This window comes from Ziziphus jujuba, chromosome 5 (assembly GCF_031755915.1).
Source record: "Ziziphus jujuba cultivar Dongzao chromosome 5, ASM3175591v1".
Classification (NCBI taxonomy): domain Eukaryota; kingdom Viridiplantae; phylum Streptophyta; class Magnoliopsida; order Rosales; family Rhamnaceae; genus Ziziphus; species Ziziphus jujuba.
Window position 1 is genome coordinate 28,908,289 of NC_083383.1, and position 18,310 is coordinate 28,926,598.

The window sequence follows — 18,310 nt, forward strand, 5'->3', positions numbered from 1 at the left end:
TAGTCTATTCCATTGTAATTTGATTCTACAAGAACAGAATGCCATATGATTATTTTATTTTATTTTTAATTATTGAAACTTTTAAATGATGAAACAACATACCAATTTAGAAATTGATTTTAATTCCTTTGGCCAGTGTAAAATTGTATTCCGTACAAATATTATGTTATCCTTTCTTGAGTTGTAATTTCTGTGATTCTTTATTTCTATAAATGTATTGATCTTTTGAATGAGCGTATTCAAACATGAGATTTGTTTATCATAAGTGGGAAACCAATCTATTTTCTATAGACCATGGAGATTGATGTACCATGCAGGTAGTGGATTGAACTAATGGATGCAAGCAAAAGTTTTTAAAGTCCTTGCTAACAGATAAATATATTATTACATTATTAGTATTATATATTAGAAAAAAATATCGTAATAATAATAATAAAATTAATACAGTAACCAACTCATAAACAATACTAATTTATACCTTGATAAATCATACTCAATCAAGGTAATGAAATCAACAAATTCTTAATTTTTATTAAACTCCGAGCGTCTAAGTTTTTTTGAAAGAAACTTTCTCATTAAATTTTTAAAGGATGTTCTCATTCTATAGAATTTATCACAAAATTTATTATCAATTTTTAGCAATATTGCTCTGTCATTGTATATGCCAATGTCTTTGGCCCATAGACATATGACAAACCCTTGCAACTCCATTTCATATATAATAAAGATGAAATCACTGTGAAAATGAAAAAATAATAAGAATAACATGTTTAAAATTTGATATATATATATATATATATATATATATATATATATATATATATTGTTTGTAGTGAGAAGTATTAGTAATTTGCCTTATATAATGTTTGATAATACTGGTGTTATCATTGCATCTTTTTTTAGTTATATTTTTTAATTTTAATAACTCAGCTTTATGTTTTGTTTATATTGGAAAGTATTATTAATTCACCTTATACGATATTTGATAATGTTGATGTTACATTGTATTTACTAATTATCACTGTATCTTTTATTAGTTACACTTTTTATTTTCTAATTTTAATCATATTTACTTTTAATTTAACTTATTTTAAAATTTTAACAAAATCAAAATTTAAATTTCTTTATCTTTGGCCTTAAAAAATATTTAAATATTTGAATACACATTCGTAAATAAATTTATTGCACAAATAAGTTATATAAACTAAATTCTTGTTTATATAAACTAGGCTCAGATAGTAGAATTAATTTTCATTTATATTCAGCAACAATAGGTGCAAGCAAAAGTTTTTGAAGTCTTTGCTAACACATAAATATATTATTACATCATTAGTATTATATATTATAAAAAAATATAATAATAATAATAACAAAATTAACACAGTAACCAACTCATAATCAATACTAATTTATACCTTGACAAGATTATACTCAATTAAGTTAATGAAATCAACTAACCCTTGATTTTTATTAAACTCTGAATATTAAATTTTTTTTTTTAAAGAAGCTTTCTTATAAAATCCTTAAAGAATGCCTTCATTCTATAAAATCTATCATGGAGTTTATTATCAATTTTGAGCAATATTGATCTGTCATTGTATATGCCAATATCTTTGGCTCATAGATTTACGACAAACCCTTCAACTCCATTCATATAGAATAAGGATGATATTACTGTAAAAAAAATAAAAATAAAAATGATAAGAATAATATTTTTAAAACTTGATACATATATATATATATATATATATATATATATATATATATATATATATATATATATATATATATATATGTACATGTAAAGATTAAAATGACTTAATATATGAATGTGATAAGTAAGAATAACAATTATTATACAAAAATGATAGCTTAAAATAATTATATCAAAATATAATTAACAAAATATGAATTTTATGTTTTATTTATAACAAAAAGTATTATAAATTCGCTTTATACGACATTTGGTAATGCTAGTGTTATGACTAACTGATTATCACAGTATTGTTTTTTAGTTATATATTAAACTTTTAATGATGTGATAGCTCGATTTTATATTTTGTTTGTAGTGAAAAGTATTATTAATTTAACTTATACAATATTTGGTAGTGCTGATATTATCACTGCATTGATTAATTATCACTATATATATATATATATATATATATATATATATATATATATATATATATATATATATATTTTTTACTTATATCTTCTACGTTTGATGACTCGGTTTTATATATTATTAATTCGCCTTATACGATGTTTAGTAATATTGGTGTTATCACTACATTCATTGATTATCACTGCATCTTTTATTAGTTACATTTTACTTTTTCTAATTTTAATCATATTTATTTTAAATTTAACTTAGAAGGTATATTCAATTTAAAATTTTTTAATAAATTTAAAATAAATTATAGATTTTAAAAGATTTGATGGATTGTTATGAAATTCTATAGATTTCATAAAAAATTTAAAAAAATTTAACGAAATCTTTGAGTTTAAAACTAGATTTCATATTGATAATTTTTTTTACAATTTCACTATTAAAATACTTTCAAATCTATTAAAATACATTATTTTTTAAAAACCTTTTAAAATCAATGACTTTTTGAATACTACCAGATTTTAAAAATAATTTTATAAAGTTCTAATTGAATATGATTAGATTTTAATATACTTTTATAAAATCCATTAAAATATGAATTGAATACCATTAGACTTGTACAGACTTTTTTAAAATTTAAATCGAATACCTCTAAATTTTTAAGTATTTTTAAAATCCTTCAAATTATAAATCGAGTACACTTTTTTTTTTTTAAATTTTAATAAAATCAAATTTTATATTTTTTTCTTTGGCCTTAAAAAAAATATTTAACTTTTTTAATATATATTTGTAAACAAATTTATTGCAAAACTAGATTATATAAAACTACACTCAAGTAGTAGATTGAAATTTTCATTTATCTTTAGCAACAATTGGTGCAAGCATGGTTTTTGAAGTCCTTGATAACACATAAATATATTATTAAATCATTAGTATTATATATTAAAAAATATAATAATAATAATAACAAAATTAACAAAGTAACCAACTCATAATTAATACTAATTTATACCTTGAGAAATCATACTCAATTAATAAGCTCCGTATTTTTATTGAACTTTGAGCATCTAAGTTTTTTTAAAAGAATCTTTCTCATCAAATCCTTAAAGTATGTCCTCATTCTATAAAATCTATCACATGATTTGTTACCAATTTTGAACAATATTGCTTTGTCATTGTATATGCCAATGTTTTTGGCCCATAGACACGCGATAAGCCCTTGCAACTCCATTTTGTATATAATAAGGATGAAATCATTGTAAAAACAAAAAGATAATGATAAGAATAACATGTTTAAAACTTGATACATATATATATATATATATATATATATATATATATATATATATATATATATGTTATTAAAAAATTATTCTTCTTTGTTAATGCTAGAGCACATGTTTATGTTAACTTTTTTGTTTTTTACATTTAAAAAAGTGTTTTTTTTAATTCTTTTAATATTATATAATTTTAGATTGTGTAATCATAATAAATAATTATTATTTTTAATGATTTCATTTAAATATTAAAGACAATGTAATTATTTAGGAAATTAATTATAATTTTTAAAAAATAACAATATAATATTTATTAATTATAATAGAAAGTTCAATGGTATAAATTTTTTCTTTTTATTTTTTAAATGTTAAATGTTTCCGCTTCTTAAATGTTAAACATTTTGTTAATTATTTATATAACTTTTGATAGTGTAACCATTATCATAATATTCAAAACTCTATTATAAATATATTATAAACAATGTAATTAATTTTTTAATATTATATGAGTTTTGGATGTGTTTTGAGTGAATTTGAAATATGTCTAACCTTCTCAGAGTTCTTGTTAAATTTCCAGATTTTTTTTTCCCTCTAAAATATTAATCTTTAAGTTGAGAAGAATGAGGCAAAGAAGAAAATTGTGGAAAAAAAGGTAAGGAAGAAGAAAAGGGCACAGATTGGAAAGAGCATGGGTGGTTTTATAATCGATGCAGTGTTAAATTATAAACTTAAAATATAAAGAATAAATCATGGCTATTAATATTTAATTTGCCGTGTCATTAATTTTTTATAAGTTTAGATAAAGTTTAAATTAAAGGAGGATACCTAACAAACAGTCCTTGAAATGTAGAATATGACACATGGAAAATAATGATTGGCTTTTCTCCCATCTTCATGGGTTCTCAATTTCTCCAATAAGCTACGGATTTTGTCAGTTAACTTAAAAAATTAATACTAAGTACTAACATAATTATTATTTTCTAATAATAAAATGAGAACAAAGAAAATACATCAAGAAACCTATAATTTTGTTAATTTTGTTGGAGCGATTTGAAGTATATTGTCCAAGTAATTGATTATAAGTATATCTATAATTGCCTATTTATAAATATCTTTTATGAAAAGTAAAACATTCACAGCGTTTGATTAAGAAAATGGAAGTCTTTTTTAATGATTTTGACTATAGAAAATCACATATTTAGTGAATTTAAGTGAATCTTTAATTAAGTAATTCTTTTAAATGAAATTATTTTTAAATGAACTCTACATAATGTTTATACCAAAAGAAAGTCTGTTTTATTTTATATTTTATATTTTGTATTTTATATTATATTTCATTTTTTAAATATCCAAAAGCTCGTAAAGTTGTTTGAGAATGTTTTCGGTGGTGGTACGAGGGAATCAGTATCGTTTTTGTTGGAGGACCGCTATCCTGGTTAGAAAGAAGATATCATAGTTAATTTCCTCGGTGTTTTTCGGCTTTTTGAATGCCAATAGAATTTGGCACACAGAGAGATATTTTAGTTGTTTCTACTCATATAGTGTTTGATATTATTGAATTTCGGATTTTTTTTTTTATGTCTTTTATAATCTATTAAATTGTTTTTTTTTCTTTCTTTCTTTCTTTTTTTTGTTCAACAAGTATATTTACGTATTTTTCATTGGATATATTCTATATATACATATAGAAGATCATTTTATCCAAAAAAATAAAAATAAAATAACCCTATAGATATGTCATATATGATTTCGTAGTTCAAGCAATAGGAATCCTTGTGATTACCTTTTTTTTTTTTTTTTTTTTTTTTTTTTGGAAATATACTATGTGATTACTTCTATCAACTTCAAAGGATTTTATTTAGTAAATAGAGAAAAAATATTTAATTTAATTTTTGGTTAATCCTATTTTGGTGTTCAGGTTACTCAACAAAATAACAAATTCAATTACTAAATTAAATTTCTTTTTAATCAAGCAATTACTAAATTAATATGTGTTGGGGACGGACTAGTTGCTTTTTCAAACAATAATTTGGAATTCAAATTTTTCATTCCAAAAATGATACATATACATATATATTATTAATTAATTTTTATTGAATATTTAAAGGATAACATATAATTGGTAGATGGTATAGGTATATAGATTATTATTATTATTATTATTATTATTTTTTTTTTGGGTGTGTAAAATAGTACGGATAATATATGTAGATTGAGCATGAAGAGATGGTAGAGGTGTGGTGAGGATCTTCAAAGAATCTCTCAGTCAAGCTAGCTAGGTTGGCCTGGTCACATTTTTTATTTTTTTTTCTCACATACCATAATATAAAGAAAAAATTTTTTCACCACAAAGAAACTAACAATTATATTGAAATAAGAAAAACAAAAAAGAAAAAAGAAAAAAGTAAAAAACAATAACATTAAATTATATTATTAAAAAGAAAAAAGGAAGAAATTCCACCAACTCCATTTGAAAATATTTACCTCAGACCGGAAGAGAAGTATCAAGATCAAACTCTTGAGTGACTGGACTGTACATAACAAATCATAAACTTCCACATCAGACAATATGATGACGTGGGCAGTAATTAAGCGGAAGAGTTTGGGTATATTGGTAATTTCAGATGTCACAGTGTGACGAACTGGAAAATCATTTTCTTTTTCAATTTTATTTGTATTTCGAAGATTTTTTTTTTTTTTAATTTTTTTTATTGGGCTTTGCAGTTCCCTATATATCCGAATGAAGAAGATTTTCCCCCAAAAACATTCCAAAAGAAGAAAAAAAAAAAAAAAAAAAGCACGGTCTCAAATTTTTTTTCTTCTTTTTCCAAATTCGCGAACCGCCATATCTGAGAGATCACCTTTTTTATTTTTATTTTTGTTCTTCTCTCTTTATCTGGGTTTTTGAAGCCCTTTTTCCGCGTCGCATTTCGAGAGCCAATAGAGAGAGAGAGAGACAGTGTGGAAGTATTTTTTTTTTTTTTTTTCCTTTTCAATCGGCATCCAATAGAGTTGGGGGGTGGGTTTTCCACTGTGATTTAGAAGGTGGGTTTTTTATTTTTTTGGAATGTGGTGGAGATGAACGAGAACAAGTTCCAAATCTTCAACTCTTTACCTGCATAGTTGTGAAGAGGAAGCAAGCGTGCAGTTTGTTTTTTACATATATATATATATTTGTGATGGCAAAGCGCGTGTACGAAGTTTGGAAAGGAAGTAATGTAAGTTTCTCTTTTTGTTTTCGTTAATTTGGATCTCGTACTGTTTTCCTGACGCCTGGATTTGTTGGGTTTTTGTGGGAAACTAGTGGGTTTTTGATTTATTTTGTGGGTTTATTTTTATTTTTATGTTTTGTATGGTTGGAAAGCTTAGATTGGTTATGAAATTAGGTTTGTAGGTAATTTGTTGTTAGTCTTCTGCTTGGTTCTCGGACAAATGGAGTAAAAGAGGGATAACTAGTACTTGGGCTTTTATGGGTTTATGGCTTTTTTAGTAACTATCAAGTTAAGGTGTTGGCTTAATTGATTTTATTTTATTTTATTTTATTTTTTTTTGGGGCGTTGGTTGTTGGTGTAGTTATTGTCAGTGAAGGATCATTTCAAGCTTCGAATTTTTACTGTTTTTTACATTCTCAGCATATCGGGTTAATGGACAAGCCAGAGATTTTAGGTTCTAGTCTTTATTCTCTTGTATCCTTAGGACGTTTGCAATAGTTTTTAAACAAATTTGGGTTCATGTTGTTTTTGTATGGTACTCATTTTCTATTTTTTGCCACTGGAAATGGAAGAAGAGTGGAATAGCAAAGTTATGTTTAAAGAGTTACTGAAGTACTCTTAAGCAAAATAATTGGACTAGGCGTTGTTGGGTTGAGTCTGTTCATGCGGTTATAAGTGAGAAAATTTAAAGCTTGAAATCCTAATTGCTTTTGTATTTGCTGTATCTTAGCAAAGTGAACTGAGGCAAAATATTAGTTATGCTGAAAGATTGATTTTGAGTATTTGTAACTTGTAAGCTTGTAATGTGTAAATCTTGTGGAGGTCAGTTGGTCCAGTGGCGATTGTTCGTGTTAAATCAATCTGGATGGCCATGCTGTAGAATTCTTTCAAGAGTCAACGTAGCATACTTCTTGTTGTCGACTCAACGTAGTTTACTTTGTACAATCAAGATTCACTTTTGGGTTCTAGCACCAAAGTGTGTGAAACTCACATACTGCCATCACATGTTTGGAAACAACTCTTGAAGTAACATGCCATTGACACTATGTTGTATGCATGAAATTTCATTTATATAGTCCGGGTATCATGCGTGGTAGAATAGATTTTGCACTACAGCATTAAACATTATACATATCCTGCATAGTACTAGGAAATTTCAATGCTATTAGTGTTGCAGTGGGGAAGCGTGAACCTTTTGGCATATTCATAGGGAGAGTAGTTTAGAAAATTCTATTTTGCATAAGTCCTTGCATGTACAGGAACTTGTTGTGCCACATTATATTTATATATTTTTATTTTTTTTAATAATTTTTATAATTTTTTATGCAATAGAAAACTTTGACTGTTTTGGATCCTTAATATTTTTATTTGTATTTTTGGGAAATATCTGTATTGGTAGGCAATGTTTTTGGTGCTCTATGTCTATTATGGCTAGGTCGGCAGATTCATCTCCTTGAATTGTTTTCAATCCTTTGTTAAATAGTAGGCTCATTTGCCTATAATCATCATTAGTGTGTTTTGATAATGGTAAAAATATGTGTGAGATTGATTGAGTAATATATTGGTAATAGTCATTTTGGAGTATCATAGAGAAGAGTGTTATTATATTACTAGCAATAATGAAAAAGTGGGGAACCTGTAAAATGGTGGAGTGATGGATGAGGAGAAAAAAAATCTAGCTTTTATCAAATTAGTCAGAGTAAAAAGGTGTCTCTACCAGCTTTTCAGGAGCTTGATGTCGTAGGAATTAAGATCCCAAGAAGAATTTGAGTGGGGCTCAAATGCCAACCAGTAATTTGAGCACCTGCTTGAATTAGTAGTTGTAGCTCAATGGCCCCTTCCAAGAAAAAAAAGAGAAAAGGACTAGATAAGTTGATTGAAGGCCACTGATATCGGTTGGGCTACCATCAGGAAAGCAGGGTATGGTTGAAGGAAGGGAGGGAGGGACTCGGTATGGTTGAAGGTCACTGATATCAGTTCAACTACCATTAGGAAAGCAAGGCTTAGTGGTTAGAATAAAATGTCTTCTTTACTTACAATTATTATTGTTGTTGTTGTTGTTATTATTTTTCGTTTTTCCTAGAAGTTTAATGGATTTTTATTGGTCTTTGAGCTTTTGAAATACTTGCGTTGCAATAAATATGTGTTCTTTCTTAAGCCAGTCGTTTTGGAGTTTTGTATGTTAATTGTCTTTGTGATATTAAGTTTTAGTGTCTTTGTGTTGCCATGTTAACCCTTGCTATGATATTCTAGAGCATGCTTGATGCTTAGTAATGTCTTGAAAACTGAACTGAAATAATTAATTGATATTTATAATATGGATTAAATGAAAGAGTACATAAGTTAGTATGGAAAAAGTAAGTGGGCCTATAGCAAGATAAATATACTTGTTTTCAAGCTTTCTTTGAGTATGTTATGAGAATTTAGGTCTGGACATAGATTGCATGTTCCATTCGTCAGTGATAGTACCTCTATGAACTTTACCATTTAAAATTCATATAATGCACCTTGCATGCAACTGGTTCACTATTGTTTTCAGTGAGCATCTCTCAAGCAGTTTGATGTTTTAAATGCTTGCTTTAGAGTTTGGGGTTTGCATGCTTCGTATATGTATTTAGAACTCTCAACAATGAACAACACTTTCATGGGTACAAATTCCCCCAGATTGCATAGAGATACATTCATCTTCAGTTTGATTCTTCCACTTCTGGTGGATATTTGGTGCCTTCTTATATTCTATGTTAAGAGTTAAGGGAACAAACAGGCTCATACAAACTTTTTTTTCGGTCCTCTTATATGTGAATTTTTTCCACCTGGAGATTGTTTTCTCATTCTTGTAGTTTTGAATTGTGCTTGGACTATGGATTTACCTTATTGCATGATTTTGAAAGAAGATTTTCTTGTGTGATGAAGAGTTCCCATATCTGACCACTGTGGTTTTTGTAGGTGTATTTTACAAAAGTAGTGTTGCAAGTTTCAAGTAGAGTATTTTACCAATACTTACGGATACATTACGGTCAAGGGCATTTTGCTTTATAAATTAAGTTGTGATTAGTTTCTTAGTTTGCATATACTATTTGCTTCTCTTGAGCTTGTGGTTGAATTTTATTTTTTGTTGGTATATAAATATATGCTCATTAAAACATGTATTTAAGTCGCAGTGATACTGTGAATCCTGAAATCTGTTTGTTAAAAATGGTTACCTTATAGGATTAGTGGTTTCTTACTGTAATATAGGTAGTTGAATATCTTTGAAGTCAAAATAAAAGAATATTTAGCATAATTATAAAAGGGCAAATGCCAACACTTTCACCCATTTATTTGATAAATGATGCCTGTTGACATGTTGAGGAAACAATTGTAGGTAGTTAATCACAAAAATAATGTGGTAGTACAGAAATTTAATTTGCTTGTCTTTTCACTGCAGTCTTATTGGTTTGAAAATTAGTTGGTAATCTGTTTGGTTGAAGGGTTTCAAGTAGTAAAATGGTTCTCACAGTAAAAAGTAATTTGCTTGCTTTTTCACTGCAGTCTTATTGGTCTGAAAAGTAGTTGGTTTTCTGTTTGGTTGAAGGGTTTCAAGTAGTAAAATGGTTCTCACAATAAAACAAATGCTTTTATTTTCATTTAGTTGTTGTCAAATTCCAGTGGCATTGTGTCCATAGAGCTATTTGTTGTCTGAAGTTAGTATGCCATATCTTATATCTTTTTATGATATGATAAACATAAAACTAAGTAATAGACAGTGTTCTCTTAATCCTGATCTGTTATGATTGTTCCTCTTTTCTGCTGTTTGGTAACATATATGTATTTTTTTTTTTTTTTTTTTAGTTGTGTGTGTGTGTGTGTGTGTGTTTATATATATAATGGAATACCTTTTGCATTCTTAACTCTTCTCTTTTGTTTCTTTGGTAATCTACAGAAGTTCATACTTGGTGGAAGATTGATATTTGGGCCAGACGCCAGGTCACTGCTCGTTACTTTGCTGTTGATCATTGTTCCTGTTGTCGTCTTTTGCGTATTTGTTGCAAGGCATCTACGGCATGAATTCTCACCACATAATTCAGGATTTGCAATTCTGGTGGTAGCAATTGTCTTTACCATCTATGTTAGTCCTCTAAAGCCCTTACAGTGTACTGAAAACATCAAAATGAGTTTGTAGAAACATCTTAAATGATTATGCATGTACATATGCCAATGAAGATTGAATATTTCATTTGTTAATGAACAGATGTCTAATCTATTACTGTTTGTGGTCAAATCTCATAATGAAAAACTTAGACCAATTTTTGTTAACAGATTGCTCTTTATTTTCTAATATCTAGTTACCATCTTTCAGAAATGTTAGATCATTGATTTGGACATGGCAATGTAGTGTAATGTGCATAATGTTTGTGTCAGCTGATCGCGAATAATTCTTATAAATCTTATTTTTAAATACTTTATTCCAATGACTTTCTCTTTGATTGTAAGAATTAAGACATCAAATAGCAAGCCTTAATTTTCATCAATTGGATTTGTTAGATATATTCCATTACCGGACTAATCTTTGTCTTATGGCATTCCTCCAAAGTCACCTATCTTGTTAGAATACATGAGACTCAAGAGTTGAACTAGCTTTTATCTTCTTTTGATGTGCTACATATTTATGAAAGGGGATGCTTATTCAAGTTAAAGCATTCAAACTCTGAACTGTAAATTTTTATGATTTTCATTCTCTTACTCATCATGTAGGTATTAAATTACTTATGGCTAATTACTGACTGCAATACACTACTGTTTTCCTAGGGTTTTCCATAATTTAATTCGCTAGTTGATGTTGATAGGTGTTGGTGCTTCTTTTTCTTACTTCAGCCCGGGATCCGGGGATCATTCCACGAAATTTGCACCCACCAGAGGAAGAGTTTCGTTATGACCCTTCAGTATCTGTTGATGTTGGGGGAAGACAAACTCCAAGTCTTCAATTCCCTAGAACAAAGGAAGTAATGGTCAATGGCCTTCCTGTGAGGGTGAAATATTGTGATACATGCATGTTATATCGTCCTCCACGTTGCTCCCATTGTTCCATTTGCAACAATTGTGTGGAACGTTTTGATCATCATTGCCCCTGGGTGGGTCAATGCATTGGATTGGTATGCTTTTATTATTTTTGTTTCCACGATTTGTACCTTTCTATTGTAGTTCGATTTTTGTTTGCTGTCCCTAAGATGGCAGTCTGTATTTAACTGGCTGTGTTTATGTGCAGCGAAATTATCGGTACTTCTTTCTGTTTGTTTCTTCTTCAACTCTTCTTTGCATCTATGTGTTTTCCATATCGGCTTTGTACATCAAGGTTCTGATGGATGATCATGGCACAGTCTGGAAGGCAATGAAAGAATCTCCTGCCTCTGTGATTTTAATGGCATATTGTTTCATCTCTCTTTGGTTTGTTGGTGGGCTAACTGGCTTCCATTTGTACCTCATAGGTACAAACCAGGTTAGTTAAAAACTTGTCTTTTGTATAGTTCTGTGTTTAGCTTGAGATTTTTGCTACATTTTTAATCTTAAATTAGATTTAGTTCTGGGGCATTGATGTTTGGGTTGTTATTTTGTCAAAAAGAGTTGGTGGCTCAACTGAATTTGTTGAACTATTTCTTTAGCTCGTAGAAGACTTATTGGTGAAACATGTTTTGTGGATCCATTTGGTCATCTCAACAGTTTAGCTCCATTATGCATATTACTTCATCTCCTTAGAGTATTTGATGGTGAAACCATGGATTAACCATTCAATAATCTGATGAACTAGAGAAAGGGCTAACCTTAGAAATTTGCTTTTAAATGTTTGTGGTTGGGGTGATTAAAAGGTCGAATTTGGTGAAGCACAGTTGCAGTGAAGGTTAATGAGAGGGTACTGACATTGATTGTAGAGTTGTTTTTTTACTTTTTGCAACTTTACTACATTGTTAAATCACATAATTAAGCGTTTATTCAAAATATAGTTTGTCTGATGAGCCAGATAGCTACTGTTGTCTATTTCACTGGACAAAACATAATTAAAGCATTTAATCAGTTAACCTTTGGCTATGCTGCATGCATCTTTGAGATTACTGGGGTGCAGTTCTATGAGCTTTGAGCTTTTGATCATACATATACTGTTCCCTCAAATAACCAAGATTGGTATAACTCGTCTTTCAGACTACATATGAAAATTTCCGGTACAGAGCTGACAACAGGATCAATGTCTACAACCGCGGCTGTTTGAATAATTTTCTTGAAGTATTCTGCACAAAAGGAAAGCCATCTAGGAACAACTTTCGAGCATTTGTTCAAGAGGAGGTACAGAGGCCTCCACCATTGCCCTCTCCACGAGAAGTGGAGCCAGATGATTTGGGTGGGGATCCACGCGCAAAGGTAGAAGATGATTTAGAGATTGGTGAAGATCTGTTAAAAATTTCTCAGCGCCGTAATATTGAAGAAATTGATGACGACATTCGCAGTAGAGGTAGCAGTGGACCTCCCCACAATTTTTCTGAGGGTGGTGACTCTGTTTTAGGTTCAGACCATCGGGCTCCGACGATACGATCGGATGCTCGACACTCGAGTTGGGGAAGGAGAAGCGGGAGCTGGGAAATCGCACAAGAGGTCCTTGGTAACACAAATGTGACCGAGAGCAGAAGTTATGTTACTGCAAAGGATGCCCGATAGTGATTGGTAGAATGTAAATTTGATCTTAGCATGGCAACCATGGAGGGTGATGTGTGATTACTGGATACTTTCCTGTTGTGGAAAGGAAATTGCCATTGACCAGAAGCTTACAATTATGCCAGTGGGGTTTAATGTTCTCCTTTTGGGTATAAAACATATAATTTTTTTTTTAATTTTAATTTTTACTTTTTCACTTTTTGGTGGGAATGCATGCTCTTTTATTTCCTTTTAATGATAGGAATGTGTGTTTGTAATTGTTTGGGAGGTAAGGGGATAGCTTCTTTGCTAATTTTTCATTTTATTTTATTTTATTTTTTCCTCTCTCTCTCTCTCTCTCTCTCTCTCTCTCTCGGTTTGTGTAACAGTTTGCTATGTGAATTGAAAATCTTGTGCTGCTTTATTCTCTGTGTAAATAATCACTGCGTGGAACAAAAAAAAAAAAAAATAAAAAATAAAAAAATAAAAAACCATTTTTGTTGGCTTTCATTTGAGGTTGCTTCTGCGTGGTAGAATATTCTCTTAATCATTTTCCTGGATATGAAGATTTTGATTGGATTACATTAAAGGATTTATTGAGATATTAAAACTCAATTTGGACAAAGTTAACCGAGAAAATTATATAATCCTGATCCAGTTTTGACTTGGAAAAGACTCAATATAAGCAATTACAGGCTAGATCTGAAGCGCAATATCTATTAAAACCTTTTAGTTTTGGGCTAAAAAATTGGACAATTTGCAAGCCAATTATATATGATTGCATCAATGTCCTTTATAATTTTAACATTTTTGCACCTTCCTTCCTTCGTGTAGGTGGTATTGAAATTTATAAATGCTAGTAAACCTTTTCTACGTGACTTTTAAACTTAAGATTGTTCTATTAAAAGAGATTTATCTCCTTTGGTCTAGTTTAATACCATAAAAGAGGCGAATAGTTTTAATGTCTGTTTGACAGAATTTTTTTTTTGGGATTAAAAGTTCTATTTGAAAATCAAAATTTTTTTTTGTTTAAAAATAAAGCTGTTTAAAGTGAACAAGGACTTATTAAGCAAAAAATAATTTTTTTAAATTGTTTTAGAAAAATTCAAATTTTATACTTTTTTAGAAAATTTTTTTTATTAATAGTTTTTTTATCTAGCCAAACATTTAATAATTTTTTAATAATAACTATTTTTTAAAAAAATTTATTATACAAAATTCTAAATACTAAAATTTTATTTTTATTAATGATACCAAACGTATCCCTGACTGATTTTGCATCGGTGCTAATTCTATATATATATATATATATATAAGAGGAGGGGTAAAAGTCCAAAAGTATTGAAATATGGGGACATTGCTGCAAAAAACATTTTACTTTCCGAAGACCTTTACAAAAGCGCATATATATATATATATATATATATATATATATATATATATATATATATATATGTACATTTTGCAGTCAGTGGCGTGTGGAGTAAGTTAGGTTATCGGAGGTGTGGCTTCCGTTTTCTCTAAGCCTTTTTCAATGGCTCCCTTCAATCCATGGACTTATGATTCCTAACCATTACTATTGTTTATCATTTTGAGAATGTCTTCGATTGGTGAGACAGTGGTTGGCAATATAGAATCAGGAAGGTATGATAACTATAAATGGTTTGGACGACTTCCGAAATATATAGAGGAACACATGGAAAGAATGAGGAATGATCCAGCGCTAATGTATGGCCGAAGTGAGATCCGAGTGGTGGTGGCCGGAGAACCCGGTACCGGAAAGTCGTCCTTGATTCACAACGCTTGCTGCTTGAAATTCCGCGGGGATGGTGAAGATGGCTATGGAAAATTCCGCGGGGATGGTGAAGATGATGGCTATGCAACTGATGTGGGCCACTCTGTTGTGCTGGAACCAAAAAGGCTGCCCCACCATTTTCACCCTAAAGCTTTTCGTCTGCCTGTCATAGTTCATGATACGTCCTTTCGGTATATTTTATGGGTTATTATGAATTTGATTGCATGATTGAATTGTTGGACGTTTTCTGTTTTGTTCAAAGGATTAATATATATATATATATTTTCTTTTTGTTTGTCAATTCTAAAAGTGGCCTTGATGATGAGGAGAATGTGGAAAAGTTGAAGCAGGCTGATATTGTTCTGCTTACTTTTGGATGTGGTGATCTTAAAACTCTTGCAAAAAAATTGAGTGATATCTGGATTCCTGGACTTGATCGATTACAGGTGTTTATTTTCTAAATTATTATTCACTTTTATTACAATGCAACCCAAGACTCAAAACCCACCCTGACATTACCCTTTAATTTTGCAGGTGAAGGCTCCTATTATGTTGGTTGGCTGTAAAGCCGATCTAAAGGAGAAGGGTCTTGATTTAAATCGTAAGTGTTTCCATCTTGGGGAGAAGGAGAATGTGGTGCAATTAGCTATATTGATGAGACACAATCGGAAGTTGTTGGTGAGTTTAATTGAATGTTCTGCTTATCAATTAAGAAGGGTAAGCTTCCCTGCCTAAAGCATGTCCTTTCATAATTTGATTCACCCTTTATATGTCATTCCTATCAATTTTATGATTCAAATGTGCATGCCTACATTTTGTTGGAAAACTCGTTCAGTTGTGTTTTTAGTTATTGAATTGTTCATGTTACAATTTTAATTTTTTTTTTTTTTTTTTTTTGGGGCAGGTTCATGAGGTTTTCTATCATGCACAAAGAACCATACTAGAGCCAACCTTAATATTACATATGGTGGTCGGGGTTTATCCCGATCCCATACTTGAGGCTGCCCTGAAGCGTATATTTTACCTTCTTGACTTTGATAAAGATGGTTTCATCAAAGTTGAAGATTTTAATGATTTCCTGGTATTTGTTCTTGTTAGAATTTGTAACACGAATTATTGTTGACCCGACCCGAAAAGATCGCGGTGCGACCCATTTGGTAAAATTAAATTTTGGAGAAAAATTTGGGGCTCTGTGGTGGAAGCGGAGGTCTCGGGCCGATAGGCCCGAGACCGTAGCCCACCACTGAGCCCGACGGGGGTGCGGGGGCGCTGCCCCCACGGTATGGACCTGTTCAATTTTAGGGTTTCTTATGTACTATATATTTTTGGTTTTCGGCTGAAATTAGGGTTTAGAAGGTATCGCGCAGTTAGGCTCACCTTTTGTACCAATCTTTCGATATTGGATTTGCTTCTCCCTGCCCGTGGTTTTTCCTGTCAAGGGTTTCCACGTTAATTGTGTGTTTGTTCTTCGCTTTCTTTGTTTCAGTTGCTATTTGTTTTCTTCCCAATTCAGTAACAGTTCTCCTTAATATCTTTCGGTGCTTAATAGAAAGTTGCCAATTAGTGAAACTTACATATAATTTATTTTCAATATAAATGGCAACAGGAGAAATATTTTGGTTCTGAATTTTTTGCGGAGGATCTGAAGCGTGTTTATGTTAGATGTAATGGTAGATTTGATGAGAAGGGTATTCCTTTTGAGGGATTCCTATCCTTCATATATTACGGCTGTGAACATGATGCCATGTGGTTTCTTTGGATACAATAGTGATTTAGAACTTTCAGATGTTCTCATATCATCTGCACTGGGTCAAATTCTTGATGAGGTAATATCTTCTTGCTGGAAATAACTTGTTCTTGTTGAAGTAGAACATAGAACTTTTTTTCAAATTGCTTTCTGTTAGTTGTCATTCAATTTGTGGCATGTGCAGGCTGTGGAGCTGTCAAATGAAGCCATCAAGTTTCTCTGCTGGATCTTTCGCCGGTTTGGTTTTGACGATGTTCGTCTTGCTTGCTTTCTAAATTTGTTCCTTTGACTTCTAATGTATAGGGTGCGATAAGTAATTAAAAAAAATGTCCTATAATACAATGTCAAATAAGATTTCTTCGTAGCAATCTATTATGTTACTGTTTAGGGAGAACTATTAACCCTGTAGATACACTCAAGTCTATTTATCCCATTTTATGTTTTTTCTTTTTTTCTTGGGAGTTTTTTTTTTTTTTTTTTTTTTTTTTTTTTTTTTTTTCTTTTCTTTTCCAGGAAAAGGCCTGGTTTTGCCATTTTTATTAAAATCTACAGCCTAGAAGAAAGTTTAGGGGGTTTATTTTGTAATTATCCAATTTAGTTTTCAATTGACTTGTTGGCTTCCCCAGCTGTTTAAATGATGCGTGTAACGTGTTTCTTCTTTCCATCAGGTTGATCTTATTACACCATCTGATTTCTGTAGACTATTTTGTACAGCTCCAGAAAGGTAATTTATATCATTAGGATTATTAATTATTATGTCAAATCGTTCTATATGATCATTTATGGTTCCCTTGCAGATTTATATTTGTGTTTAGTGTAAATTGAAATTATGATTTTTTCTTGTGGTTGTTTTTGTTTGAATCTCAGCTTAGTTTGAAACCGTAATGAATCTTGCAATGTATGCTCTAAGCATTTTCAGTTGTTTTGACATGCGTTGATTTTCAGTTATGATTATTAGTTGCTAGATGTATGAGAATTTTGGTAAATGGTGTAGCTATCCCACACTTTTCAAAGCTTCCTCAAAAAAAGTTGCCTTACATAAATGTAGTTTTTAGCCCTTCTTCAAATCTTTGCATGTTGTATTATCTAGTACAATCTGCATTAATCAGATTAATGGAAGCATGAATTTTGTACTTTACAGAAGACAGAGAAGTCATATTTGCTCTTTTACATGGTCATTTTTAATCTTTAAGATGAGATTTGTGCTACACAGAAGACAAAGAAGTCCTATGTGCTTTTTTTCATGGGCATTTTTAACGTTCAAGATGTTGCAGTATTTTTTAAAATTCTTCTGTCTGGTGTGGTAGTTTCTTAAACCTTGGTTTCCCCACAATGATGCTAGAGTTTTCATTTTTCCTTTTGTGCTTTTATATATTAGGTTTTACATTTCCTGATCCTTGTCAACACTCACAACTTGGCATTTTATATTTTGCTTGACCAACGAGTATCCTTCTTGGTTCTATAGTTGTTGTCCTGTTTGTATTATATTATTAAGATTTGTTTTCA

At 30.2% G+C, this 18,310-nt stretch overlaps 2 protein-coding genes across 2 annotated transcripts; both read left to right on the top strand.

Annotated features, from left to right (window-relative positions):
• Window positions 1–6,142: 6,142 nt before the first annotated feature.
• LOC107421723 (protein S-acyltransferase 8) lies at window positions 6,143–13,611 on the top strand. The gene is made up of 5 exons (XM_025074516.3): window positions 6,143–6,608; window positions 10,525–10,710; window positions 11,429–11,734; window positions 11,848–12,078; window positions 12,777–13,611. Exons 1-5 carry the CDS (start codon window positions 6,570–6,572, stop codon window positions 13,284–13,286), a joined length of 1,272 nt encoding a protein of 423 aa, XP_024930284.3. The 5' UTR covers window positions 6,143–6,569; the 3' UTR covers window positions 13,287–13,611.
• Window positions 13,612–15,966: 2,355 nt separating this feature from the next.
• LOC132803668 (mitochondrial Rho GTPase 1-like) lies at window positions 15,967–16,872 on the top strand. Its single transcript, XM_060817019.1, has 2 exons — window positions 15,967–16,138; window positions 16,664–16,872. Exons 1-2 carry the CDS (start codon window positions 16,022–16,024, stop codon window positions 16,823–16,825), a joined length of 279 nt encoding a protein of 92 aa, XP_060673002.1. The 5' UTR covers window positions 15,967–16,021; the 3' UTR covers window positions 16,826–16,872.
• The last annotated feature ends 1,438 nt before the right edge of the window (window positions 16,873–18,310 follow it).

Excerpts from the sequence above, each read along its gene's own strand:
- LOC107421723 (XM_025074516.3), top strand. The coding sequence starts at position 6,570 with ATGGCAAAGCGCGTGTACGAAGTTTGGAAAGGAAGTAAT. Across the intron at positions 6,609-10,524 it reads AAGTTTGGAAAGGAAGTAAT|AAGTTCATACTTGGTGGAAG; the intron begins GTAAGTTTCTCT and ends GGTAATCTACAG. Across the intron at positions 11,735-11,847 it reads TGGGTCAATGCATTGGATTG|CGAAATTATCGGTACTTCTT; the intron begins GTATGCTTTTAT and ends GTTTATGTGCAG.
- LOC132803668 (XM_060817019.1), top strand. The coding sequence starts at position 16,022 with ATGGTGGTCGGGGTTTATCCCGATCCCATACTTGAGGCTGCCCTGAAG. Across the intron at positions 16,139-16,663 it reads AAGATTTTAATGATTTCCTG|GAGAAATATTTTGGTTCTGA; the intron begins GTATTTGTTCTT and ends AAATGGCAACAG.